This window comes from Natator depressus, chromosome 25 (genome assembly GCF_965152275.1).
Source record: "Natator depressus isolate rNatDep1 chromosome 25, rNatDep2.hap1, whole genome shotgun sequence".
In the NCBI taxonomy this organism is placed as follows: Eukaryota; Metazoa; Chordata; order Testudines; family Cheloniidae; genus Natator; species Natator depressus.
Window position 1 is genome coordinate 14,584,274 of NC_134258.1, and position 27,354 is coordinate 14,611,627.

General features: G+C 52.2%; 2 protein-coding genes across 5 annotated transcripts; one reads left to right on the forward strand and one right to left on the reverse strand.

The window, feature by feature from the left end:
* Positions 1 to 356: 356 nt before the first annotated feature.
* Positions 357 to 13,474, reverse strand: DDX49 (DEAD-box helicase 49). 2 transcript variants are annotated; one of them, XM_074939627.1, is made up of 13 exons: positions 13,316 to 13,474; positions 11,823 to 11,946; positions 10,023 to 10,108; positions 8,101 to 8,222; positions 7,016 to 7,203; positions 6,217 to 6,357; positions 5,419 to 5,494; positions 4,964 to 5,040; positions 4,318 to 4,415; positions 3,743 to 3,817; positions 3,081 to 3,139; positions 2,546 to 2,617; positions 357 to 1,848 (listed from the first exon to the last, which is right to left on the reverse strand). In XM_074939627.1, exons 1-13 carry the CDS (start codon positions 13,428 to 13,430, stop codon positions 1,672 to 1,674), a joined length of 1,410 nt encoding a protein of 469 aa, XP_074795728.1. In that variant the 5' UTR covers positions 13,431 to 13,474; the 3' UTR covers positions 357 to 1,671. The 2 variants fall into 2 exon arrangements, with proteins under 2 accessions (XP_074795728.1, XP_074795727.1); XM_074939626.1 differs by having other exon boundaries at positions 359 to 1,848; positions 3,051 to 3,139; positions 13,316 to 13,469.
* On the forward strand, positions 5,899 to 26,959 carry COPE (COPI coat complex subunit epsilon). Of its 3 annotated transcripts, none has more exons than XM_074939629.1 (11): positions 5,899 to 5,975; positions 13,662 to 13,863; positions 14,605 to 14,667; positions 15,905 to 16,005; positions 16,713 to 16,865; positions 17,888 to 17,941; positions 18,616 to 18,697; positions 24,588 to 24,743; positions 25,529 to 25,597; positions 26,154 to 26,228; positions 26,813 to 26,959. In XM_074939629.1, exons 1-11 carry the CDS (start codon positions 5,914 to 5,916, stop codon positions 26,858 to 26,860), a joined length of 1,065 nt encoding a protein of 354 aa, XP_074795730.1. In that variant the 5' UTR covers positions 5,899 to 5,913; the 3' UTR covers positions 26,861 to 26,959. The 3 variants fall into 3 exon arrangements, with proteins under 3 accessions (XP_074795730.1, XP_074795731.1, XP_074795729.1); XM_074939630.1 differs by lacking the exon at positions 5,899 to 5,975 and adding an exon at positions 9,767 to 9,834; XM_074939628.1 differs by lacking the exon at positions 5,899 to 5,975 and adding an exon at positions 11,149 to 11,237.
* Positions 26,960 to 27,354: the final 395 nt, after the last annotated feature.

The following is a 27,354-nucleotide window of genomic DNA, read 5'->3' on the forward strand; positions in this document are numbered from 1 at the left end:
TCCCATGGCAGAAAACAGGGCAGCCTCCCGAGGTGGCTGAGCTCACTGCCGAGACAAAGATCTGACTGAAGCAGGGCTCAGCTGGGGCGAGCGGCTCCCACAGAACGGGATACAGGTTTCCAGAACCACTGCCCTGGCACCATGACAGCAGGCACGTGGTGCCAGGACCGGGGGACACTCTGGCTAGGAGAAACCTGTTTGCTATTTGGACCACGCCCCTGACACAAAACTGGGTGTTGCCCTCGCTGCCTCTGGCTGCAGAGTTCCTGATCCAGCTTGATATGCCAGGGTAAAACCGACCCCTCATTCCGAGAGGTCCCTCAAGAGCAACAGCCCTTGGACCACAAACCAGTCCCCTGAGCCCGGAGAGTCCAGACACCCAGTTATTTATTGCGAATAAATATTTCTTGGGGGCAGGGAAGATGCTAGTCACAGAAAACATCCCCCATCACCAAAGTGGAAATAACTTCCCTCCTGATGGTCCCACGCAACGGGAGCTGAGGTCTAGCCCAGCCAGGCAAAACTGGAAGCCTCCCACCATAGAGCTGCGACAAGTTCTGAGGCTCCAGAGGGAAGCATATTCCCTGATGGTGCCCCCACCGCACCATCCCTTGAGTTTAAAGTTTGTTGATTCTTGTGCACTTGGTCAAGTCTTCATGATGGGACATCCGGGGCCATTCTTGGTGCAAGAGTCACTTATTCACTGGGCAGGGTGCAACCCAGCAACATTTTGGATCAGCAGCATCCATTCCGTGGAGTCTAGTGCAGGTGTCAGGGCGGGAGGGAGCAGGATCCAAACTGCTGTGGGTTGTTTAGAGCGAAGGATGTTTGCTCCTGAGATGGCCAGGGAATCCTGTTCAGAGGTCTTTGATTCACATCTGAACTAGTCAAGTTGGATACTGGGATTGAAACCAGGCTCTGGGGAGGGAAACCTCCATTCTCGGAAGGGAAGAGGGGCCCATGATGTTCACGTGGCTGACCGGGGCAGAGGGGGCTGGGGAGCAGTCTGGAGTTGCAAGTCAGGGGACAGATCTGAAATGAGGCTCAGAGGGGCCTCAGGATAAACAGGGTTCCGGTAACAGGGGTCACACAGATTAGGAGGAAGGGAAATTTTCACAAAACACACCAGACCAGCTTCCCTGATGGAGCCCCTCCCGTCTCTATTAGCTATTACCCTCTCAGAACACCACCAGCCAAGCCAGGAAGCCAGGGGCCAAGCTGACCTTGGCTCAGGGTTTTCAGACTCTGGCTCAGGGAGAAGCTGCCAATGTAAACAAGAAGGAGTGGCAGGCACCAGCCCTGGGAAGGGAGGGAGCCTGTGAGAAACCGAGAATCACCATGAGCAGGAGCAGTTCACCAAGGGGTAAGAGTTTGGATCCCTCCTTTGTGTGTGGGGGCTGGGGGAACATGCCCTGAAGTGACACCCCTTGAGCCCCAACGAGCCCATGTCAGGCAGAAGGATGGGCCAAAGCAGCTGAGTCTCTGGAGGGGAGGGAGAAGGGAAGGGGTTACACCGGCAGAGCGATCCTCTCCCTTCAAACACCATCATCAAGTCAGAAGCTTCCACATCAACCCCCCACACATGGTCTCTAGGGGCTTGGAAGAACCCTGGGCAGCCCTGGCCCATGGGCAGCAGCTCCCACGCTCCCAAGCTGTAAGTGCCTGGGGCTCTCACTTCTCCTCCTTGGCCAACCGTCTCTGCTGCCGACGTGCCTTCTTCTGCAGCTTCCTCTTCAGCTGAAGCTGTTTCTTCTCCTGCAGCGTCTGCTGGACCCTCTCACGGAACTGCTTGTTCTTCTTCTTGATCTTGGCCAGCTCCGCCTTCCTCTTTGCCTCTAAGTCCGGGTCCTGCAAGAGCAGACGCCAAGAAACTGATAACACGCAGCAGTGCTCTGTCAGCCCTGCCCCCACCCAAAGGGCCCTTGCCTTCCCCAGCTGCCTGTCTGTCTCCGGAGATGACGCGCTCTGGTTATTTGTACACCCTTGAGCTCCGCTTCCCCACCCTGCTCGACCATTCTCCACCCTACAGGAGAGGGCTGTGGTCCAAATCTGGGGCGAGGTATCAGGACTCCTGGGTTCTATTCCCAGCTCTGCCACTGCCTTGCTGCACAAATCTGGGCAAGTCACTTCCCCACTCTGTGCCCCACTTTGGTTCTCCGATCCCAGCCTTGGATCTCCTCTGCTTTCCTAGCACTGCTCGGTGCTGACGCTCCACTCCTCTCTCAGCTGCCCATTCTGCTCCTCTGATCCCCCCACTGGGGGCCGACGGGGGCTGCAGAATAACGTCCTGTCAAGCCCACCCTTCTCTGTGAAGCACAACTGACTCTGGAGAGGAGCATGACACCAGGTCTGAAGGATGCTATGGGACAACACATTTGTCAGTAGCTCTTCGTCATTCTCCTCTCAAGGCAAAAAGAAGCTCCTCCAAGGGGAATGAGGCAGACAGACTGCAGCAGTGATGGGGGGGATGGGTGTCTCGTGGTCTGCGACAGGTCAGTGCTTGTCCTGATACCCCTGGCAGCAGTGGTTGGCGAGCATCACTCACCTTTCCTTCCAGGATCATTTGCTTCCGCTTATTTATTTCCTTCTTCTCATCAAAATCAGTCGCCTCCAGTTTCTGCCAAAGCAAAAGACAAAAGCGCGATGAGGAGCCAGGCACTAGGACTGGCAGCAAGGCTCCCCGGAGGGTCGCAGGCTTGAGCAGAGTTCTGACCGACCCTCGCTCCAAAGCCCAGGCCCCCAGCGCACTGCCGACCAGGTCAATGATCACCAGGCGGGCACACCTTAGAGAGGGGAACAGCAGATCTGGGTCCCTGCCCCAGCAGTTGCATTACAAAAGCTCATGTCCTGCACAGGCCTCCTCTAGAAAGGGGAATGAGCCCCATGACACTCCCGAGCCCTCCCCACAGCTGTATATCGAAGCGAGGGCTGCACACCCTGCCAGAGCTAAAAGCACATCGCGGCCTAGAGAGGGAAGCGTTTCCTGGTCACGCCAAGCTGTACAGGAAGCCGGCTCCCCGGCCAGGGCCCCCCACGCTGTGGTCACTTACGATTTCACACTCCCTTCTGGCAACGTTCACCTGGGTGAGGATGCCGAGCACCGCACGCTCCTCCACCGAGAACTCCTGCAGCTTCGTTTCTAAACCGCGACACAAGACACACGTACAGCTCAGAGACTGGTACGAGATCAGGGGCCTGCCCCATTACCAACTCAGAGCACTCTGGAGAACTTTCCCCTTGCTAAGGAGCCCATTCAGCATCACTGAGGATAATGGGACCCACCACATGGGACCACCCCTCTCACGGCAACCAGAATGAGAGACCTCCCTAACCTCTTCACCCAACAGCCCTACTGAGAGCTGGGCTGCCAGGACTCCCCAAATCATGGCAGCTTCAACTGCAGGCAGGAGTCTTTTCCACTTCCTGAAGGGGCGCTCCGCAGTGTTGCTACCCTCCATCTCCAGGGCGGGGAGAAGCAGCCCCTGCTAAGCCCTCTGCAATCCCGCTGGGTGCGAGGTGCTACGTGCAAGTCATGCTACTAGAGTATCAAAGGCCAGACGGTTTGGTGACTGGGGCTGCCCCTGCCCTGGGGGAGACTCAGAGCTACCAGATTTGCTGGGCCTCAGCTGCAAAGCCAGGGGAGAGAAGCTGTTTTTCTGATACCAAGAGGCTCCTGGGCCGTACGCTCTGTGTCGGCAAGGCTGGGGCTGCACCCATGCCTGTGGTGATGCGCTCCACTTACTGATCTGCTCCTCAATGGCATGCACCAGGTGGATGTCGTACTGCGTCACCAGTGTGATGGCGAGCCCGTGCCGGCCTGAGGGAGGAGAACCAGAAGGCACCGGTGACTAAGTGAACTCTGATGAGCAGTGATCCCCAGCGAGGGAGTGCGGGACTAACCCACCCTCAGGTTCCACTCGCCCCTGGGAATTAGCACTGGGCACGGGGCCAGGTGCACTATGGAGAGGGGTCTTCCACTTGCTCAGAGGCATGTTACTGGCTGTCAGCGGTGGGATACCAGCCGAGACGAGTCAGCGCCGAGAGCAGTGATGGCAGGACGCTGGATCCATGGTCTAGTCCACTCTGACACTGGCTGCACAGCAGCGGAGCTGGAACCGCCTGACAGCCAGCCGGGGTAAGTGGGAGACACGTCCTGGCCTGCGATATACACGAGGTCAGCCAGATGGTCTAATGGTCCCTCCTTTCTGGTCTTAAACTGGATGAAAGGATGAATCGGGCAAGAATCCCATCACCAGGTCTCTGCTTTGAACTGTGGCCCTACCTTACTCGTGCCTCTCACTGGCTTTCCATGCTCACCTGCACGGGCCGTCCGGCCCACCCGGTGGATGTAGATTTTCGGCAGGCCGGGGGTGTTGTGGTTGATGACAACTTGGACTGTCGGAATGTCTAAGCCCCTGGAGCACAAGCAAAGAAACGGGGGTTGAGGAGGCAGCAGGGGGGCACCAATAGCTGGCTCTCCTCTTCTCCGCTTTCCCTGAGAGCCTCTGGAGACTCTGACACTCACGGGCCCTGCAGTGACCCGCCCGAGCCAATTCCCGGGACTCAGCCATCCCTTCACACAGCCTTCAGAACCAGAGACCACAACAGCCTGCTCCTGTGTGTCACTCTGCAGCCCAGTCAGCGGCCTGCCCTTCCCCTCAGGGCCCAGCGGCCTGCCCAGCCCCTCCCACAAGGCACCTCTATCAGCACGTGAACTTGGAGGTTACAGCGTGAAAAGGCCGGGGATGAACAAAGAATCCAGCAACAGCAGGTACATGAGCGAGTTGCAGGGTGTTCCCTAACCCTGGGCCATGACTGAAGGGAACAAACCCCTGCCCTGACCCAGACAGGACCTACGAGCTCCCCTCTCGCAAACCCCACCCCACAGCTCTTGGGTGGTTCTGCGGCTTAGGAAATGCACTGGAGCTCTGTAGCCGCAGAGAGCAGCTTCCCCTTCTCCTACCTGGCAGCCACGTCTGTGGCGATGAGGATCTTAAAGACGCTAGACTTGAATTTTGCTAAGGCTGCGAAGCGCTGCTTCTGCGAAGGGAGGAGGAGTATGGATTAGGAATGCTGCAATCCCCAGAGCCCACATGCCCTGCACAGATGTCTGGCTTCAGGGAAAACAGCTACAAGCAAAGAAGTGTGTGCCCATGGCAAGGCTTGCAGAGGGCAGGCGAGGAGTGAGGGACCTCAGCAGAGGTTTCTGAACCCGGCAGAGCACCCACCTGGCTTGTGCCCAGCAATGCCCCTTCCTTAGGGAAGGGTACAAGCGTCACCTCCTGAATGCCCTCGCTCACCAGATAAATGTGTAAACCTGAGGTCTTCATTCCACGGCACAGCCAAGATGTGCGCCCCTCCTCACAGGGACACCAGGTGCCCCAGCACCCCATTGCGCAGCCCTGCTGGGTCACTCACCTGCTTCATCATGGAATGCAAAGCCACTGACGGGAAGTTGAACTTCTTCAGCATCATGTTCAAGATCTGGCAGTTCCTTAAAAACAAGAGACGTTTCCTGGTTACATATCTAGTCCTTGGGGAAGTCGATGGCCTAGAACAGAGCCTCCCACGATCCAGGTATACAGCGCCTCGGCTATGCTGGCAAACAGGATGCCTATTCGACGCTTGACACTCACTCACATGTGGCCACTGGACAGGTTGTTAAAGGTTGGTCCGGACACTAGGGGGAGCCCAGACACTCTGAAGAGCACTGTGGGATTTCCCATTTCCTCTGGGACAGTCACATCTTGGGTTAAATCCCTGCAACTGGACTCACTTAAGGGAAGGAAATGGTGAGGCCAGAGGAGACAATCGCAGAATCACAGAAACTTATGGCTCAAGAGGTCACCTACTCCATCCCTCCACGGTACCCTAAACTGGAGAGCCCCAGGAGGACACTCAGCACAGTGCCCAATGCAGCTGGAGACCGTTGTGACCACAGCCCCTCTCTACACTGCTCGGTCAGGACTAAGCAGGTCAGTGGAGATACTCAGACTTGGCCCTTCCATAGCGTGCTATGTTTCCCGGCACTGGGAAGCACTTACACCTCCCAGGAGATAGGAAAGGACTCGGACCCTACTGGAGTGCCTGGACTTAGGGCACCACGTGCCTTTCTGGCTTTACTATAGTTAGTGGGGAGTTTGGGGTCTGAGCTACCAAAGCCCAAACATTAATATGGCCGTGGCCACAGCAATCAGCAGGTGGCTTCGGACTCACTTGCAAGTGCTGGTGAAGATGATGATGGACCAGTCCTCGTGCTCATCCTGGAAGGTCTGAATTAAATGGACGAGGTAGGCGTCCTTGACTCTCTCCGGCACGAGCAGGTAGCGCTGAACCAGCTCGTCCACGGTCCGCACTCTGTTTGGGAGGGGAACGAATGGCCCCCACAAAGAGATGGGTCAGATTTGGGGGAGGCGAAGGAGACAGTGGGGAGACGGGGCCGGTTCATTAGCCAACTGCCCAGGAATCTCATAAGAGGCCCAAGCGCTGCCAATCCCTCGAGTGTTTTACTAGTGGGACTAAAAATACAACATAAATACAAATATAAAACAACAGAGCCTGGGGAGGTGGGCAGCCTGTCCAACCGGCTCCCCAGCTCCCGATGCCGGGGGCTCCAGGGCAGCCCGACTCGTTTCATTGACATCAAATATCTCTGATGGTTGACATAGTTTGTGGGATCAAAATACAATAAAGGTAAAGGGGAAGTGGCAATTTCAGCCGTATTCAACTCTGTCTTAGTCACCCAGCTGCTGGTGCCACCTTCCCCAGCAGATCACAGCACTGGGGAAGCCGGGCAAAGGAAGCGAGGTTCAGCATGTCCAGTACCAAGTCCCCACCACCTAACAGCACAGGGTGTGACTGGGACCGAGGGGTTAATGGGGGAGAGAAGCACAGACCATTCCCAAGACTGCCATGGCAGTCATGGGGGGAAGCCCAACGTGCCGACATTCACAGCCTCCCTGCTGTACACCGGAGGGGACGGACATGACACCACATGAAACAGCAGGAGACTTACTCGGCCTGAGACTCCCAGAAGAAGGGTTTGTTCATGGCGAGGCTCTTCAGCTCATTCAGTGTGTCTGTCAGCGTAGCACTAAACAGCAGCGTCTGCCTGGTCGCTGGAACAGCCCCCAGAATCACCTCCAGGTCCTTGGTGAAGTCAGTACAGCCCTGTTCCAGCAGCCGGTCAGCTTCGTCCAAAACCTTCAGCACACGGCCGAAAACAAGCAACACAAGCCAGGCTAAGAGGAGCAGCACCACGCAGGAGGGGGATGGTCCCGATGAGGCAGCCTGGCCTACAGCCAGGAACTCCAACCCAGGCTCTAACACTGTTTCTGTGGCCGTGACTAAATCACAGTCTCTGGGCCTCAGTTTCCCCACCTGTAACCCAGGGAGGATAATCCTCACCGGCCTCACAGGCTGGAATAGAAATCAACACTTGCACAGTCATGTGCTATTAACTGTTAGCACCACATGGAGCCACAACCAAGGTATGACAGAAGACTGGACAAGGGAGACTGTTCCATAGCAACACAATAATGATGCCTAACACAATCTACCCAGTACATAGCCTGCAACACTTCTGAGCCCCCAGAATGCTTCACCATATTAAAATTACAGGGCAATGGGCGGCAGAGGGGCAAAGTTACCAAACCCAGCTGTGTTACGGTTCGACGGTGGCTATATGAAGGGATTCATGTCTGAGGTGTGCGACGAGGAGACTGAAGCGAAGGGTTACAGGCAAGACAAAAGAGAGGCTTTTGCATGAAAGATGGAGAGTGACTGGGGCACAGAGAGGCTGTTTCCACTAATGCAGACCTCAACTGTAATTCAGAACCTAGATACCATGGTGAAGGGCTCCTCACCAGTGCCACGGACTCATTCTGCAGAGTCCAGGCCCCCTGCTGTGACAAGCTGGTGCATTTCCAGGCTCCAGCTGTTGGATCTGTGACTGTTCAGCCAGTGGAAAACTCAGTTATCCGCAGCACCTGGCCCAGCCCAACATCTTGTTCCCCACACACACAGCAGCTCCCTTCAGACACTCCCACGTCTAACAAGGGAGAAGGTCACAGCGGGAAAGGCGCCGAAGAGCTGCCTTACCAGGAACTTTATCTTTCTGAGGCTGAAGGTGCGGGAACTGCGGAGGTGATCAGCCAGCCTGCCAGGCGTGGCAATGACAACATGAGGCTTACGGGAGAGCTCCAGAGCCTGGGCCACCATGTCTGGAAAAAACACCAAGGGAGCTAAGTTATACGCAACAGGCCAGGATCGGGGAGAGCAGCCTGCCTGCTGGTGAGGTCTCCTCTCACAGGCCTCCTTCGACAAGATGTTCAGTGCCCTCAACTCACACTAACCGCAAGGGCAAGGTAGGGTGCTCCCCATCTCCCGGGGCCCGACACTAAAACCAGGCATTGCATAGAGGAAGAAGCCCAGGGAACCACTACGACAAATAGGCTTCCTCTAAAACCCAGCTACTATTTGGGACTTTTCAGCATCATTTATTTACCAAGAATCATTAAACTTTAGCCCCTTCCAGCCAGGCCCTCTCCAGCTACTTCATGTTGCAATGAAACAACAAATGAAGCCGGGATTTTTAAAGCTGCCCAAAGGAGCGTTTGAAAGTCCCAGCCCAAGGAAACTGGAGACACCCTCCTCATTTCATGAGCTTCGGTCCGACACATCCTAGGCAGAGGATGACCACTCTACGGCAGAAGAATGTTGCATTTGAGGGAGCAAGTCTCTCACTTAAACCCTGATACTGGATACTAGGTGATACACGAGGACTGATGACAGCAACATTGCTTTTTCTTTAAAATGCTTGCCTCAACCCTAGCGAGAGGCTGGGCCCCTCATAAGCAGAGATGGGCACTGTAGCAGGGCGGTCACCCCGTTCCCGTCCTGAAAGGGTTAAAACAGCCCTGGGAAAGGGCTGCCCTGGGGAGCCAATAGGGTATGCTGATTGGGGAAGCAGCCACAGCTGGGCCATGCCCCGATCAGGCCACACCTGGCCCTGTTATAAGGGCCCCGGGAGCAGCTGGGTCAGTCTCACTCTCTCTCTCTCTCGCTTTGGCGGGAGAAGGACCTGGCTACCTGGGAGAAAAGGGTACCTGAAGCGGAGCAAGGCTGGGGAAAGGCAAGAGGGGCGGGGAGCTCCAGCCTGGCAACTCCCCAGGCTGCAGGCCTTGCTAAAGGCCCAAGGCAGGTACTGGGGCTAAAGAGGTGTAGCCTGGGGTTAGGCAGAGGCAGCAGGTCCTACCCCCTTGCCAGTGATGAGTGGCCATGACAGACTGCAGTCTGCCCCAGTGAGCGGGGGCTGGATGATGACTGGCAGTAGCCACTGAGGCAAGGTGCGGATAGAGGGTTGGGGGTTCCCCTGGGAGGGGAGATCCAGAGACTGTGGGGTACTGCTGGGGCAGAACCCTGAGGTAAAGGTCACCGGGGTCCAGGAGGGACATGGGGCCTGAGGCAGCCGAGACACTGGCCACCAGGAGGCGCTCCGAGGCTGAAGAGCTAATTCCCAAGACGACAAGCAGGAGGCGACGCACCAGTGAGGCTTCGCTTCGCTACAGACACCCAAACATTGCTTAACTTGACAGTTTACTAAGGGCCACTTGAGGGCTGCTGTTTATTTCTTAATGACCGAGAAATCACACGGCCATCAACGGTTATGTCTGCTCAGGTTGTCCCTTCAATGACAAAGTACACCAGCAACAAAACCTGAGAGCTGATTAGTTTTGCCCTCCCCTTGTGATCGCTGGGAAGGGACAGCCATACGTCACATATGGAGAAATCTGTTAATGGACAAAAGAAACACTGTATTTTGGTGCATTTCAGGTGAGTATAAGGTTTTACTGTGTACACCTTTTGGACAAGCAGCTTCCCTAAAGTCACCTTTTCCTCCACAGTCACTGCACAGATCTCAGAACCAGCAGTGCTCTGAAACGGCACAGCCCCTTAAAGTGAATCAGACACGTAACTGTGCCGCGTCTTCCCAGAGTCCAGTTTATAGCCAGCACACATACCCATCCCTCCAACGATGATGCAGTCCTTCAAGCCAAGTGGCTTCCCCAGAACACGGAATTGTTCAGCAATCTGATAGGCCAACTCCCTGCAGGGGGAAAGAACAGAACATGGAAATATCAGAGTTATATTTATTACCCTTGTCACGGACGGCTGGTCCCTGAAAGAGAATCAAAGCCCAGCGTTCCTGTGATGAAAACAAGCCCACCTCAGCCCCCATGTGAGCAGTTACCTGATAACCAGCCTCCTCATGAGCATTGGGGCCAGCAAAGGCTCCCAGAATGCAGTTAAAAGGAGGTGCTCCCAGAGACACCGGCAAGAGAACATGGCAACCTGTTAAGCTCTCCCAATCCAGGGAGAAAAGGACTAAGGTAAAAAGGGTCTGGGAAGAAGGGAGGTGGTTGGAGACCACAGTTGGCTTGAATTAACAAGCGCTACCCAAGGAGGAGGGCTGTGGGCCTCCTATGCCAAGGAGGAAGAAACCTGACAGGAAATCCCCTCAGCCCCAAGGAGGGCTGAGAAGATCTCTGCTCCTGCAGGGAGCTCTTTTGGGGGAAGCTGAATTAAACTGGACCCTAGGAGAAGGGGACTATTGTTTAATGATTCTGGATGCAGGTTGTTTACTTCTGAATCCCAGGAGAAGGGATTACTTAGGGGATCATCCTGGCAGGGCCTTGCCATCTCATGAAGAGCACTCTGGGGTAGCACAGTGCCACACTCCTGTGTTTGGAATATGAAAGAACAGGAATGCCGGGAAATGACAGCAGGAGCCAGGAAAGTTGTTTCCCAACATATCCTTCCCTTTGGCTAAGAGAAAAACATGTAATAAAATGCCATGGTTACACTGTGTTCGCACTGCAGGAGATCAGTGACTAGAGAATGAAAAGACTGGGATTGTTTACCACAGAAAGACAAACAACAGGACAAGATTAAAGTGCACAAAACAAAGAATGGTTTAGGAAAGTGCACTTCTCTTGTCCTGGACTCAACACTGAAACTATGGAACAGTCAAAGCAAAAGTCAGTGAATTCAAAACTGAAATGACTTTTTCAGTCAAATGCCTGATTACACAGTTGGAACTCATTGCCACAGGAGGTCATTGTGATGAAGAATTTACTAAGATTCAAAGGAAAAGTAGTTTACATGGATAACAAGAATATCTGGAGTCATAGCCAATACAAAACAGTTTTGGAAGGGATAAAAATCCATGCTTCAGGGTCAGACCCATCTCTAACTATTAGGCATAAACCTTTCATGGGAGGCAAATTATACCAATCCTCTTACAGAGGGGTTTCTTGCACCTTCCTCTGAAAGAAAAAGGGCCAGACACTGAACAACATGGGCCATCAGTGAGAGTCGGTATAGCTCAGGGGTTCTCAAACTGGGGGGGCGGGACCTCTCAGGGGGTCACGAAGTTATTACAGGGGGGGTCACGAGCTGTCACTCTCCACCCCGAACCCCGCTTTGCCTCCATCATTTAGAATAGTGTGAAATATTTAAAGAGTGTTTTTAATGTATAAGGTGGGGGTCATACTCAGACTTGCTGTGTGGAAGGGGTCACCAGTACAAAAGTTTGAGAGCCACTGGACTATAGCTATTCCTAAAAGGTCCACAGACTCAAAAGTGCCCTCCACCTCCTTTACTAGGCAGTGCTGGATCAGTGACAGGCAAGGTTCGGTTATCTCCCTGATGATGAAGCAGCACAAACACTTACTAAGGCAAGAACCCTCCCGAGCCTCTTACAGGCAATAATGGGATTTGTTAGAAAGCCAGTGAAATGAAGCAACACAATTCAGCCTTACCGTGTGGGTGTCAGCACCAGGCAGAATATACCATAGGGATCCTCAGAGAGTTTCTGCAGGACGGGCAGGACGAATGCAGCTGTCTTACCGCTGCCCGTCTTGGCGCAGCCCATGCAGTCGCGACCTGCATGCAAGAGACCAGAGTGGCCGGGTGAGCGTGTACCCAGATTGGAGAGAGCTGCTCCAAATGCACGCAGCCCCAGGGAGCAGCCCTGGGAAAGGCCCTTCCTCCCTTCTGCCCACGTGGCCAGGGAACATTTTCAGCCCAAGACACAGGGGATAAGATGTTGGGGGGGGGGGGGGGGAGACGCAGAGGCCTTGTTGGGGCAGGGGATGAAGGAGCCCCGGTGGGGAGAGGAGACTGAGGGGGGCACTGGGCTGGGGGGAGATGTAGGGGCCAGGTGGGGGGAGGGGAGTGAGGGGGGGCACTGGATTGGGGGGGGGGAAATGTAGGGGCCCAGTGGAGGGAGGGGACTGGCAGGGGCACTGGATGGGGGAGGGGGATGTAGGGGCCCGGTCGGGGGAGGGGACTGGGGGGCACTGGGCTGGGGGGGAATGTAGGGGCCCGGTGGGGGGAGGGGGCTGGGGGGGCCCTGGGCTGGGGAGGGGGCTGGGGGGGCACGGGGCTGGGGGGGGGATGTGGGGGCCCGGTGGGGGGAGGGGACTGGGGGGGGCACTGGACTGGGGAGGGGGATGTGGGGGCCCGGTGGGGAGAGGGAACTGGGGGGGGCACTGGACTGGGGAGGGGGATGTGGGGGTCCGGTGGGGGGAGGGGACTGGGGGGGCACTGGACTGGGGAGGGGGATGTGGGGGCCCGGTGGGGAGAGGGAACTGGGGGGGGCACTGGACTGGGGAGGGGGATGTGGGGGCCCGGTGGGGGGAGGGGACTGGGGGGGCACGGGGCTGGGGGGGGATGTGGGGGCCCGGTGGGGGGAGGGGACTGGGGGGGCACGGGGCTGGGGGGGATGTGGGGGCCCGGTGGGGGGAGGGGACTGGGGGGGCACGGGGCTGGGGGGGGATGTGGGGGCCCGGTGGGGGGAGGGGACGGGGGGGGCACTGGACTGGGGAGGGGGATGTGGGGGCCCGGTGGGGGGAGGGGACTGGGGGGGGCACTGGACTGGGGAGGGGGATGTGGGGGCCCCGTGGGGGGAGGGGACTGGGGGGGCACGGGGCTGGGGGGGATGTGGGGGCCCGGTGGGGACTGGGGGGGCACTGGACTGGGGGGGGGATGTGGGGGTCCGGTGGGGGGAGGGGACTGGGGGGGCACTGGACTGGGGAGGGGGATGTGGGGGTCCGGTGGGGGGAGGGGACTGGGGGGGCACTGGACTGGGGAGGGGGATGTGGGGGCCCGGTGGGGGGAGGGGACTAGGGGGGCACTGGACTGGGGAGGGGGATGTGGGGGCCCGCTGGGGGGAGGGGACTGGGGGGGCACGGGGCTGGGGGGGATGTGGGGGCCCGCTGGGGGGCGCGGACCGGGGGGCGGCGCCGCTCACCCTGCAGGATGGGCGGGATGCAGGCGGCCTGCACCGGGGTGGGGCGGCCGATGCCCAGCTGCTGCGCCTGCTCCGCCAGCCAGGCTGCCAGCCCGAGCCCGCGGAAGCCGGACATGCCGCCGGCACAGGGACCGCGTCGCCCCGAGCCTCGCCACCGACCGTCGCTCGCCACCCCGCACACTTCCGGCGCCAACAACTCGCGTCATCAGCCCCTCTCATGCCCATTAGCTCCCAGCTCTCAGTCCACAGGAAAAACTACGACTCCCAGTGTGCCCCGCTCCGCAACCACTTCCGGTACCGATGTTTTACGTCACCACCCCTCACAGCCCTATTGTTCCGTCCTTAGCGTGCGCCGGAAACTACAAGTCCCAGCGTCCCGTGCGCGGGGGCCGCTTCCGGAGACGTGGCTAGGTCTAGGGAAAATGGCGTCTGTGGCGGCCTCGGCCGCGGCCGGGCAGGGCGGGGACGCGGACGAGCTCTTCGACGTCAAGAACAGTTTCTACATCGGCGCCTATCAGGCTGCTATCAACGAGGCGCAGCGGGTCAAGGTGGGGGCTGCGCTGGGGGGTCCCTGGGCCCCTCTGTGGAAACGGCCCCGCCCCCCCTCTCCTGATCCCCCTCTAGCCCCGCCCACCCCAGCGGGGGGGTGACCCCTCCAATCTCACCCCCTCCAGACCCAGTGAGCCCAGCGGGGGGGTGACCCCCAATCTCCTCACCCCCTCTAGCCCCGCCCACCCCAGCGGGGGGGTGACCCCTCCAATCTCGCCCCCTCCAGACCCAGTGAGCCCAGCGGGGGGGTGACCCCCAATCTCCTCACCCCCTCTAGCCCCGCCCACCCCAGCGGGGGGGGTGACCCCTCCAATCTCGCCCCCTCCAGACCCAGTGAGCCCAGCGGGGGGGTGACCCCCAATCTCCTCACCCCCTCTAGCCCCGCCCACCCCAGCGGGGGGGGTGACCCCTCCAATCTCGCCCCCTCCAGACCCAGTGAGCCCAGCGGGGGGGTGACCCCCAATCTCCTCACCCCCTCTAGCCCTGCCCACCCCAGCGGGGGTTGCCCCCGCTTCCCCCCAAATCTCATCCCCTCTAGCCCCGCCCATCACAAATTCCACTCCTTCCCCCCACCCCCTCCCGCAGACAGACCCCAGTGGGCCTCCCCACATACATTCTCCCCCCACTGAGGCATAGGTCTCTCCTCCTGGCTGCAGTTTGTGCTCAGGGCTGCATTATTGTTTCAGGGGTCCGATAGTGCTGGCTAATGAATCTCTGTCTCCCCCTTCTTGTTCCTTTAGCCATCCAGTCCAGAAAGGGAGGTGGAGCGGGATGTCTTCTTATACCGAGCCTACATTGCCCAGGTGAGATCCCGGGCTATGCACGGAGCACAGGTCTGAGAGCAGGGAGCTCTGAGTTCAGATCCAGCACCTCAGTCTCTTGAGGTCTGACACTGATTCCTTCTACAGCCTTGGGGCCCATCACCTCCACCCAGGTTAACAAGGTGATGAGCACAGTGTGAACCAGCTCAGGGGTTCTCAAACTTGATTGCACTGTGACCCCCTTCTGACAACAAAAAATTACTACATGACCCCGGGGGAGAGGGAAGGGGACCAAAGCCTGAGCCCGGCAGAGCCTTGCTACCTCTGGTGAGGGGATCAAAGCCCAAGCCCCACCACCCTGGGCAGGGGAGGGCCAAAGCCCAAGGGCTTCAGCCCCAGGCAGGTGGCCTGTAACCTGAGTCCTGCCTCCCAGGGCTGAAGCCCTTGGGCTTTGGCCCTGGGCCCCAGCAAGTCTAAGCCAGCCCTGGTGACACCATTAAAACAGGGTCATGACCCACTTTGGGGTCCCCACCCACAGTTTGAGAACTACTGAACTAGTTAGACCTTTCTGGCCTGTATTTCCCCATATTTGAAATAGAATATCTGGGGCTAGACAAGCCTGTGAAGTGTTATAGGAGTCCTAAATAATCATCTGTTGTGTGAAGATTTACTTTTGCTGTTCTTTGTGATGTTGGTGATGAGCTATAGACTTAAAACAGTTATTTCCCATGTTCTCACATGCCTGTTGTACTTCTCCCTGCATGCAGCCCATGATAACCCACCTTCACTGATCCTGCAATTTTCACTGTTTGAGTTTAGTAATGTAACAGTCTTTTGGTTTTAATTACAAATAGTTTAATAACTTTTTAATTAGTGTTTTAAGTACTTAACTTTCTTAATGGCAGCTTTTTCCTTGAAGTGTTGGCAAACCCAAATGCAAGATTTTTCTGCCAATTCATGTGAACCACAATATGAAACTGACTCACAGTTTGAGTAAATTGCAAATAAACTACAGCATAAATAGTGAAAAGTGGCTTTTTAAAGTTCTTTATCTAATAATCTGGAGTTATGTTAGTAACACAAACAGTGGAGATTCATTAATAGCGACTCTTGCATTGACAGTGTTCCTCTGTTAATTCTGTCCAGCTAGTCAGTCTCATCTGAGCATGTGGGGAAATGCGGCAAAGATTAATGTTCATTACTATTTTGTAACTTATAGTGAATTGTTTTTCTTCTGCCCTTAAATTATTACACAAATTTGTCTGTCTGTCCTCAACAGAGAAAATATGGTGTTGTTTTGGATGAAATCAAAGCCAATGCTTGCCCTGAGCTCCAAGCAGTGAGAATGTTTGCAGAATATCTTTCAAACGACACTCAGAGGTAAGTGTGACATTGAATTACTGTAACATACAAACACTGCCCAGCAAAGAATTTGCTTCAGTAGTGGGAGCATAATCTTGGTCACTGCTGCATATGGCCCTGATCATGTGGGATGGAAATGACTGAAGTGTTTTTAACCAGTTATTCTCTGGCTTATTAAAAATGGGTCTATACATTTTACATTCCCAAACCAAGCATCTATAATTCCTATACCACTGCACAATAAAATACTTCCAGTCTTCAGATGATAGACCGGTGTTGAGGGCAGGTTTTAGTCAGCAATTCCTGCTGGTTGGCCTAACTGGTTTATCTGTCTAATGGCCACTCATGGGTTCGTGATTTTAAAACAGCATTGTCTGTAGGATCAGTTTAGCTGGCCTTGGTGGGGAGCACGTACAGTATTTGTCGCCATTTCCATTGGCTGATTTCAGGCATTTTGATATATTTCTGAAAAATTACTGTTTTGGGCTGAAACTTTTCTGCCCTGCCAAATTGCTGGCCATACTTAGTAAAACTCCCCTGCGTTATTTTTGAGTGTGTGGACATGAAAATATTTCTCTTTCCCCAATGCTTTTTAGTTCAAATAATTTTTAAAAGGCTGAATTTTAAAAATTCAATGGACTTTCCCTACTGGAGGGTGACAGCCTTTGCCTTGGTTAGAAATTGAATGATCCGTTCCGAAACTCTCACCAGCTCACTCTTCCCAGGGATGCAATTGTTGCTGATTTGGACAAGAAGATGGCAAAAAGCGTTGATGTGACCAATACGACTTTCCTGCTGATGGCTGCATCTATCTATTTCCATGATGCAAACCCTGATGCAGCCCTGCGCACCCTGCACCAAGGAGAAAGCTTGGAATGGTAAGTGTAGCTCAGACACCTCAGCGTCACCCAACAAAGCTGTGCTCGGTGATCCAAGGAAATGTTGCTATAGAAACAGGTGAAGTCTGACTTGTTTTAAAGTTTTATAGAAACCAGCAAGAGATGGATTTGGGGATGTTAATAACAAGCGATCAGGTGTCCATCCCAGAACAAGACACAATTCACCTAGTCTGAGGCTAAGGGAATTCAGGATACCACATCTCATGCACGTTTTCAGGTAGCGAGAAGAGCATTGTAATGCCTACAGCACTAGAACAATCAGAGTCCTGGAGCCGGCTGTCCTGTCTGTACCCAAATAATACTGTCTGCTTTATTGCCTCCCCATTGCAGCAAGAGCAAGGTGGTGAAACGCCTGTTCTTACTCACTAGCAACGTGTCTGCATGCTAGGCAGTGTGCTTCCCAAGGGCAGGCACTATCCATGCTGAATACCCATGCAAAGCCGCTCTTCCTCTTCCTGGCTTTGAGTTGCACTTGACCCACGATAGCTGAATGAAACTTGGCTGAAGTTTTTATAGTGGAGATTTAGGCACGACAGCAATGAGCAGCTGCTGGGAATTCTGAGTGCAGGGCCCTCTGCTGATGGTATATTCCTTATTGGGTGGGGGAGGGGAGACACTGGACACCACAAGGTAGGGGAGTTTGATTTCGATGAGTTTATATTTTTCCAGTTAAATATTTTATTAAATAAAAGGGCTTGATCTTGGACTCCAACTCCATAAATTATAACAGACAGTTGGTACAACCATGCTTTAAAGCAGTGTTAGGAAGGGAACCTGGGAAGACCTGAGTGTAGGAACAGACAGCAGATTGGGGGTAGCCAAGCACTCCGAGCCCTGGGTGGAAGAAGAGGGGAGTAACAGTTCCGTGGTGGTGCTGGCCTTTGGCCCATAGGGGAACTATATTCTCCAGGAGTGGGCGGGTGCCTACACTTCAGTCCCTGCTGTGAAAGGGGCGCAGTAAAGCCTAGAGTACAGCCCTGATGTGCACTTGTTCCCTGCAGCATGGCGATGATGATACAGATACTGCTGAAGCTCGACAGGCTCGATCTGGCCCGGTAAGCCCAGTGTAAGCCCAGGCTCGATCTGGCCTGGTAAGCCCAGGCTCGATCTGGCCCAGTGTATCTTTTATGTGCCACATGGGCATTATTAAAGACCCGTGGGAAAGCATTATACAGCTCTGGTTCTGCTTTTAAGTCAGTATCCTGCAGGCAGCATTTGAGGCTGATGGTCACAGGTGGGGTTGGTAGGAGTCCCCCTTGGCTAGTGTGAACACAGTGTGGCACACCCTTCTCCCTCAGGATGCTGGGACCCTGGAAATAAAAGGATAGCTGTGAGTGGGGTTCTAGGATTTAGTCGTGACCTCGTGGAGTGTTAAATGAACCTCCAGGACTTGGGTCGCCTGCTGCCCTAAAGGGAAATAAAACAGCCTTCTGCGGACACCAGACCTTCTTCCCTTGTGGCTGCAATGATTTATCTGCTTAAATAAAATACCCTGGAGGTATTTGTACCAAACGACAAAGGTCAGTGAGCCCAATGGCAGTGTGCCTCTGACTGGCAGGAGAGGGTCCCAGGGCACCACAGCCTCAATTCACTGAGCTGTGAGGGCAGCAAAGGGATGGCCTCTGTGCAGTGAGGGGTTTTCTCCTACCTCAGGCCTTACACTTGGGACTTAGAGCAAGCTGGACTATGTCAGTTTCTCATTGTGTGGCTCCCCTTTGTGTTTACTCAGCAAGGAACTGAAGAAGATGCAGGAGCAAGATGAGGATGCTACCCTCACCCAGCTGGCCACTGCCTGGGTGAACCTGGCTGTAGTGAGTATTGTAGGCCGAGACCCTTCTCTACTCCATGGGCGCTGCCTTACTCTCATGCTCTTCACATTTTCTCCGAAATGCCATAATTGCATGAATCCATTCATGCTATGAGCTACTACAAGGGAAAGGTCAGACTGGGCAGTAGACAGAATCCTGATCTTCTCCAGGAAGTTGCCTAGTCAAACACAAACAGGGCTAGGTGGAGCTCTCATTAGAGCATGCCTAGGTGCGTGGTGTGATGTGGAACAGAACGGGTTGTGTTTAAAGGTGAGATGAATGCGTTTTTCCCCCCCTTAGAGCAGCGCAGCAGTAAGATCAGCTCCTGAATGTTCAGTGCCCTTTTAACGCAAGGGCTCCCTGCTGGTGTGTGTCCTCAGGCTTCAGTGACTGGTGCTCTACATTCCCCATCCCAGCCTTGGACTCCCATTTACGCACATGCTGGGTTGTCCCTGTTTGAGCACACAGACAATGACGTTGCCTTCAGTTAGGCACATGCTGGAGTTCCTTGCTGAATTGGGACCTTCACGATGAGCCTCTGTGCATCACTGCTGCCTACCAGCTGTTCGTGCTTGAGTGGCTTAAATGGTTCTTGGGCTGTGCCAAAATGTTGTCCTACTGTGAAGCTTGAGGGATAGCAAGAGGGCCCACAGCTGTGTGGGAGGGGGTGGGCACTAGCTGATGTATCCTGGATACTTCAACTGGAGCAGTTGCCTGGAAAAGCTAGGAGCCAGAGTCTCAGAGCACAGGACTGGCATGACTCCATCCCATTTCTGATCATTTTCCCTTTGCCTCGCTCTCCAGAGGTGAAATAGTGCTGGCAGAAGGTACTTGATAATTCTTTCCCTTTAACTTCCTCCTCTACCATTTGAGTTTGCTTTCCCTGCTGGTGCATGGGGAATAGCCAGACTAATTAGTTCCTTTGAGTGCAAGCGTTTTTCATGTGTACCACTTGATCGTTAACTCAGACACAGAAGAGCTCCTGTTTCTCAGAAGTTGAATAATTCACAGACGATTATAACGTAAAATGGGAAACAGCAGTCTGATCTTGGAATCAGATGGAAGCACAAATACACTCTGCTGTAAAGACAAATTATTAAATTTTCATCTAAGGTCTAACTGGGAGCAGCAGTCTGATATTTCAGTGCTGCTCCCAGTTAGATGAAAATTTAATAATTTGTCTTTACAGCGGAGTGTCTTTGTGCTTCCATCTGATCCTATAAATAAAGCCCTGTTCTAGCTAAACCCACTTTCAGCGAAACAGGCTCAGTGGGATCTGTGGCAGCTGATATTTATCAGACACCCTTCAGGACTGATTGAGATTTGTTTACATTGTGCTATGGTAACTGCATTTCACACTTTTGATCTCTCATCCCCCTTCCCATCCGTTCAGAGAAACAGCTTGATGCCTTCTGAGTCTGTGGAAAGCCGCTGGGGTTTCTGTGGAGCAGAGCCCTGCCTCTGCTAGCCGTTCATTCCCACAGCACTTGGAACGGTTTGCCCTGCAGATTAATTACTCGGCCATTGCTTGGCTGCTTCGGAATGGGCCCGTGTTGCCGTTCTTTAAAAGACCAGCAAGTGCGGTGGAGCTCAACTCCTTTCTAGATGCAGTTGCAGGGTGTCTCTGATAAACGGGGACCATTCCAGGGCAAGCTTCCCTGCTGCCAGCGTACCTCCACCCTGACCAGCAGACCTAGCTTTAGGGGGCAGGAGGGCAGTTCAGTTCCAGCCTGTCTGCTGGGGCTACCAACAGAGGCACCAGCTGTAGTTTTTATTACACGGATTTGTTGGTCAGTAGGAGCTGGACTGAGCAGGCATATATTGGTCTCTTAACAGCCAGCAGTGTGCTGCTCTCTCCAGGGGCTCCTGGGTTACCTTCTAAGGTCTCTGTCCTTAATGTCAAAACCTGCAGTGGTTTGAACCCCTCATTCCAGGAGCTCAACGGCTCAGTTTCTCGGGAGCAATGGAACTGCCTCCCTCTGGGGCAAAGCCATCTCCCTCAGACGGGGCTTTCTCGGGGGCTTGCCTGAGGCCACATTTCACACCTGCAGGCCATGGACTTGGCAGCTTTCCAGTCCATTTGTGAAACTTGCCCCGGTTTTTCCCTCAAAGCAGCTCCTGACCTGTGGGCACTTACATTGGGAGGAGGGGGCAACATTAAACTGCTCAGGTTAGCCCCCCAGAGGAGAGGAGAGAAGGGGTCCTGAGAGAGTAGATGCAGGGATGTCCTTATTCTAGAGGGTGATCATGTGCAATGGGTGAGGGGCCTGGTGTAAGCACCTAAATAGAATAGAGCCAGATGGGCTACTGCTGACTTGGCCTGGATTCAGACTATTGAATTAGAGGTGAAAGGCTCTATGTCCTGTTACTAATCCCATGATCCAGCCACTCCCTCAGCGTCCCACTCAGAGGTGTGATGATCCTCTTAGGTAGGTTTAAATTGCCATGACCCAGTGGTCACCTCTCAATCCGGAAATGTGGGACACAGTAATAGTGCCAGGTGTTTATGACAATGTAGCAGCAGCTTCTGGAAAGTAAATAATGTTTTCTCTAGCTTCAGTTTCATAACTTGGCGCTTGAATGGCACAGTAACACACAAGAGCACAGCAGGCTGGTGTGATCTAGGGACTGTGGAGAGAGATGTAAACAGCAGAAAGAAAACAATGGACAAAATCTTGTTGGCCTTAATCAGGCAAAACTTCCATTGACTTTAACAGGGCTTTGGGAGTCCATTTGCCTAGCCTGCTGTTCTCTGCAGTTGCAGCTCTCCCATGTGCCCAGATGGAAGGGTGATTTGTATTCTGCTTAATATTTTTGCTATGTGTTAATGTGTTAATTTTCGTTAGCAGTGGGGAGAAATTCTGTATGCTACCTAGACACCATTTGCTTTTGTTGTTTTTTGTGTGCCTTAGTAACCAGGACTATAGTTAACTGTTTAGTCTCCTGGCAGTCATAAGGCAAACCTTTCTAAAATTATCCCATCACACAGCAGTCTCGGTACATATGTGTGGGCAGGGAGAAAGAGGTGTTGGGAGCCAAGTAATTTTATGCCCAAAATTGCAGTTTATAGTCTAGAGAAACAAGAAATGTTCGGCCAGATCTTAATTGTTGTCTCACTGCCAGTTTAGGGAGGTGACATCCACTCACTTGGTTAAATGAGATTCTTACTGTGCCTTAGGGGGCACCAAGACTAAAGATGACAAAATACTCACAATTAATAATCATGAATGTCATATTAATAAGGGAAAAGTGAGTTTGCTTGGACAAGAGAAGCAGATAGAGCTGAGATGAAATGGCTGAGTTCAGAGGGATTTATCCTCTTGGTAAAGATGGAAGTCACACCTCTTTCAGGCTTGGCCTGATTTCAGTATCTGCTGCTGTTCCATTTCATTGGCTCAGCACCTTTTTGGGAGGGCCCTAGCATCTTCAGCTCATATCATGCAGTCTGCTAAAGCATCCATAGCAAAGCTGGAATTCTTCAGTTTGATGGTTATAGTGCATTTGTCTGTGTGGCAGGAAATTCTCAGAACATCCTTAAAGTTACAGTTCTGCCTTTTTATTTATTCAGTTCATTTTCTGAGAGATCCCATTAGTTCCATCATGATTTCAGAGGAGTTGAAACTCTGTTTCAGATGAATCCAAATACTCCTGTTTTCTGTAGAGTCTGATTTAAATGTAAATGATTCTTAATCTTTTAACTAAAAGGGTCATCAAAGAAAGTATAATATTCTTTTCATAACAATCCTTGGAGAGGTTCTTGTCTTCCTTAGTTTGGTAAGGAGTTGTTTGAGCATGCCAGATTATTAATTGGGGAATCAATTAGTCTAAATATTTTTATAATCAAACAGGTTCAGATATTAGTAACCAGTTATAGCAAAGTAATTTGATTCCATATAGGTTGACCACACATCTCGCTATTCACATAGCAGTGATACCAGGAAGTTGTTATATGGAGGGTTTGAATTTAGATATAAAATATTTTTACATGAATATTGCAAAAGAAGTCTATATTCTCTTAAGCATTTTAAGGAATAAACAAATGTTTTCACCTTTAAATGGAGAAACAAGGTAAGAAGTAGCACTTCCCAGGGATACATATTTTCCTTAAAGTTAAAAGGTTGAAGATTTTCATACGTTTGTAGAAGAAATCAGTTTCAACAAGAATAATTCTAGAGTTTTGTGTAGGGTTAAAAGTAAAGATTTTTCTGTTTGCAAAGAGCAGAGTAAAAAGGCCCATTTTAATGACTTGGTTTATAGTTCTGATGTCTCATCTTAAGCAGCACTTACTCCTCTGGGATATTTTGCATGAAGAATATCCTTGCATTCTTTTACACAACGAACTGTCTCTCTCAAACATGAAGACCGTGTCTCTGGCAGCCTTGTGTCTGGTACCAGGGAAGTGTCCTGATCTTTGAGACGACACTCTTGTTAGTTTGTCTTTTGCTCAAATGGCTCCTAGATTTACAACCTTCCCTTTGTAGTATGCTTAGAGTTTGCAGACAAAGACTCATGTATCTTTCAAACATAATATACAAGAAACTAATATGGACTATTAAAGGAAAACCGAAATTCTAAAGCTTCGTTCCAGAGACACTAACACGTGGAGGTAATACATGTGGTTTTATAGCTAAGGAGGTGTCATTCCCGTGGGCACTTTGGGGGCCTGTCACTGCTCACAGAAAGCAGACTTCCTAGGAATTTCCTTAGTTAGATTGAAGTTTCATTTAATTAACTAAGCATGCTAAAACACACGAGCTGTCATTCTCCGAATATCCTGTGTGTGGATGGATTAAAGTCTCCTAAAATTCAGTAAAGATGGAGGCATGCTTGTAACAACCTAAAATTATAATTTTAAAATTGACCTCAGTATTGAGCTCTGTCCTTGTGTCCCTTTTCTCAGTCATTTTATAGAGTAATAGTTTAGGGCCAGATATTCAAGAGTTCATTTCCCATTAAGAACAACAAAGAATCCCCCTCTGAGAACAATGGGCTTTTCAAGACCTGAGCCCTTTTGAAAAATCCAGCTAATAATATCCTAGTTCTGTGTCTTAAATCTCTCTTCGTAACCCACTTGATTTATTATCACCAGCTTCTGACATGGTTCTTTTAAAATTAAGAATTTAAAATCTGTCTTCACCAGACACAAACTTCCAAGTGGCTCTTAATATTTAATGGCTTTGTGCTTCTTTCTTCCGCAGCCTTGTTAAAGATCTGTCTATTTAGAGGAGACCCAATGAATGCAGGAAACTGTTAAGCAGGGATTGTCAATTCATGCAAGCCCTGTAGACCAAGGTGGGTTCTACACCTAAAATTTAGGTCTGCCTACCTGCAACAGTCAGGGCTGTGAGAAATTTCACACCTGTGCGACTGCGTTGTGTTGACCTGGCCTCCGTTGTAGATGCAATTAGGTCGACAGAAGAATTCTCCTGAGGGGTGGGTTTACTACAGCAGTGGAAGACTCTCTTCTGTCGCTGGAGTAAGGTCTGCACCACGGTGGCATCGCTGCAGCACTGCTTGTAGCGTAGCTATACCCCCAGTTTATAACCTCTTAAAAACGAGCTGGGCCGCCCGGTGGCAGATACGTTGAAAGATGGTTGAGAACAGGTTGAAACTGGTCAGATGGTAACTGGGTCAGACTCTTTCTGAGCAAGCTGAGGTGTGGAGACTAACCCGAGCAGTGTGAATGCTGCTTTTGTGAAGAACAAGCTTCCTCGCCTTCTTGGCTGTTCTGACCATGGCACAAAGGCTATTGATCAAAGGGAAATGATGACTCAGTCGACTTGTATTTAATCATGGGGCACCTCATCACTTCCAGTGTTTAAAGCCTTGCCCACTGCAGCCTCCTTGGCATAATGCAGCACAATCACAGGTTAACTGTCCCATTTCTTCACAGGGTGGGGAGAAATTACAGGATGCCTATTACATCTTCCAAGAGATGGCAGACAAATGCTCATCTACCCTGCTTCTGCTTAATGGACAGGCAGCCTGCTACATGGCTCAGGGCAAGTGGGAAGACGCAGACAGTGTGCTCCAAGAGGCCCTAGACAAGGTGTGTTTTCTGCCTGGCAATATAACCTTGGATTCAAATCTGCCACTCTGGAAAGAGGCAAAAGAAAAGTAGCAAGACTGTTGACCATTAAACTTCATGCATGTGTATCTCACTGCTCCTTAGCCTCATCTTCTGTCATTGTGCCCAGGGCTGGCTGGCTGCAGCCTGTGAGAATTTGGGGAGTGATTTTTAATTCCATATTTTAAATCTTTTTTTTCTGTCTAAACCCTATGGCATTCTGTTCCTGTCCTCTGAAACATCCCCGTAAGTGCTGGAAGCTACAGTGCCATTCGCGCATTGTCCAGGCAAATTATTGTGCCGCTGTGTTCTCAGGAAGCTGACATCCAGTTCAGGAACACACCCCACCACCCCACTTCCCTGAGTAGGTTGAGTCTGTTAAACATGACCTTTAAAATATTCTGCCCCCATCTGTGCCGCTCGGGTCTCGCTGGCTTGGTCTCGTGTAAATCCCATTTCATAAGCACTTAGCATCTCACAAGCATGTGTGTTTCAGAGCTATCCTGGCACTTGGGTAGCTGGGCTCTTGGCCTTTGATTACTTGTCCTAGGACCTCATTAGCCATTCCGTGTTCACTCAGGAATTCATTGCCTGTCACCTCTAAGGGCCTAATTCTTCCCCTGCCTTGCCCCTTCCTGTACAGCGATCTGTGGGTTCTTCAGGAGAAGATGGTTTCCAGTTGCAGAAATGTGCTGGGGGCTGCACCTGGTTAAAGTAATAGGGAGGCAGGACAGGTCATCTGATGTGGTTGCCCTTTATGCTTTCAGGATAGCAGCCATCCCGAGACCCTGGTCAATTTTGTTGTCCTGTCACAGCACCTGGGTAAACCACCAGAGGTGAGGCTAATTCTGCTTGTCCGAGTACAATACAGTGGGCGGATGTCCTCCTGCTGTTAAAGGTGTGCAGATACTAGGCTCGCTTGGGTTTTAAGGAGTTATGTGCTCCTGTGCTAACTGAAGTTGGGGAAACAGAATATTTTAACCCACCTTGGCTAATGAGCAAAGCATTGTACCATTGTCTAAAACCTTTGCGTTCCTATATAATAGGGAAGCTCGGGATTGGGCACTGAGAGAGCCTGAGTATGAGCCTGGAATTCCAGGCTTCCAGTCCCAGCTTTGCCACTGGCTCATAGTATGACCGTGAGCACATCACTTAAGACCTGATTTTTAAAGCTGCCCGTGCCCCCATAGCACTCACTGACTTCAGTCGGAGCTGTTGGTGGTCAGAACTTCTGAAAACCAAGTCCTGACCCTTCCTCAGCTGTCAGAGGGGATGATACTCAGTGCCTGTAAAGCACTCGGAAGATCAGCTCTCTCAATTGCCGGTTTAAGCTCTTAGCTTTTCCTCCTCTGATCGCAATGTTGGGGTCTCATTTGTGTCTCTTCCACCCAGGTTACCAGTCGCTACTTGTCACAACTGAAAGATGCACATAAAAGTCACCCGTTTATACAGGAGTACCAGGCAAAGGTAACCCGTTCATTTCTTAATCAGAATCCACTTATATCGTGGGTCACACCATTGTTGGCATTAGCCTAGTGGATCAAGCCTGGGGCTTCTCAAGCTATAATAGGTCATGATCCCTGGGCTGGGTTGTGACCAGATTTCAGGGAATCCTGTTCATCTGCCCGTTTTTACACTTTCATTCAAAAATGCAAATTCTGTTTCTGGCCTTCGTGGTTGTAGAGGCAACCTTGAAAACATGAACCAAGTATAAACCAGAGGAACGGTGCCTGCCTGGATGTCTGAAACAACAGCTCAGAGTTATGGGTTCTCAATCAGTGGATTGTGACCTCTGTTCACTTCCCATATTGCTTAAATGGGGGAAGTGTGCCCTGTTTAGAAAGTAGGGGGTTGTGCTGGGCTAATGGTATGGAAGGATCTCATACAGAGAAGGTCAAGAACGGCTGGTTTAGGGTATTGCAAGCTTGGAATGCCTCTCTGCTGCCTTCCTGAGATGCTGTAGCCTTTTCTTCAGCCCACTAGCAAACAAGGTTATAATCAAGTTTCAGTAGCTAAAAACCAAGAGTCTCTATTTTTCCTTTCTTTGACAGGAGAATGACTTTGACCGACTGGTCATGCAGTATGCCCCCAGTGCATGAGGACTCAGGGAGGCAAAAACGAGTTTGCGGATCCACGCTATGGTACCTTGGGAACGGGGTGATGTGCAAAGTCTCTCTGGCCTTGTGGACAGAGTTCATTCTACAAGTCGGTCTGGCATCCGTCTCAGCGTGGCAGGGTCTTGTGTTTTCAGCAAGCCGATGCCGAGCGTGTATGTAACACATGGAGACGTGTAGCCTAGAATCCTATGTCCTGACTTAACTAGGTTCCAGACTCCTTGTTTAAAATACAGTGCATGTCAAGTGTGCGCAACACTGTACCTTAAACATTTCTAATAAAGCCTTTTGTGGATCGGTGTGGCCCTTCTGCTTTCTATGCTGGAGTTATCTATACGGTGAACATTCCTACTGGATAAAGTGGGAACATTACCTCTTCCTTTCATTGCTGAGCCTCTTAACAGCTACTTTGGGGACATGGGTGGATCCTGAGTTACCACCTTTCAAGGCTGACCCATGAGGCTTTCCAAGAGCATGAT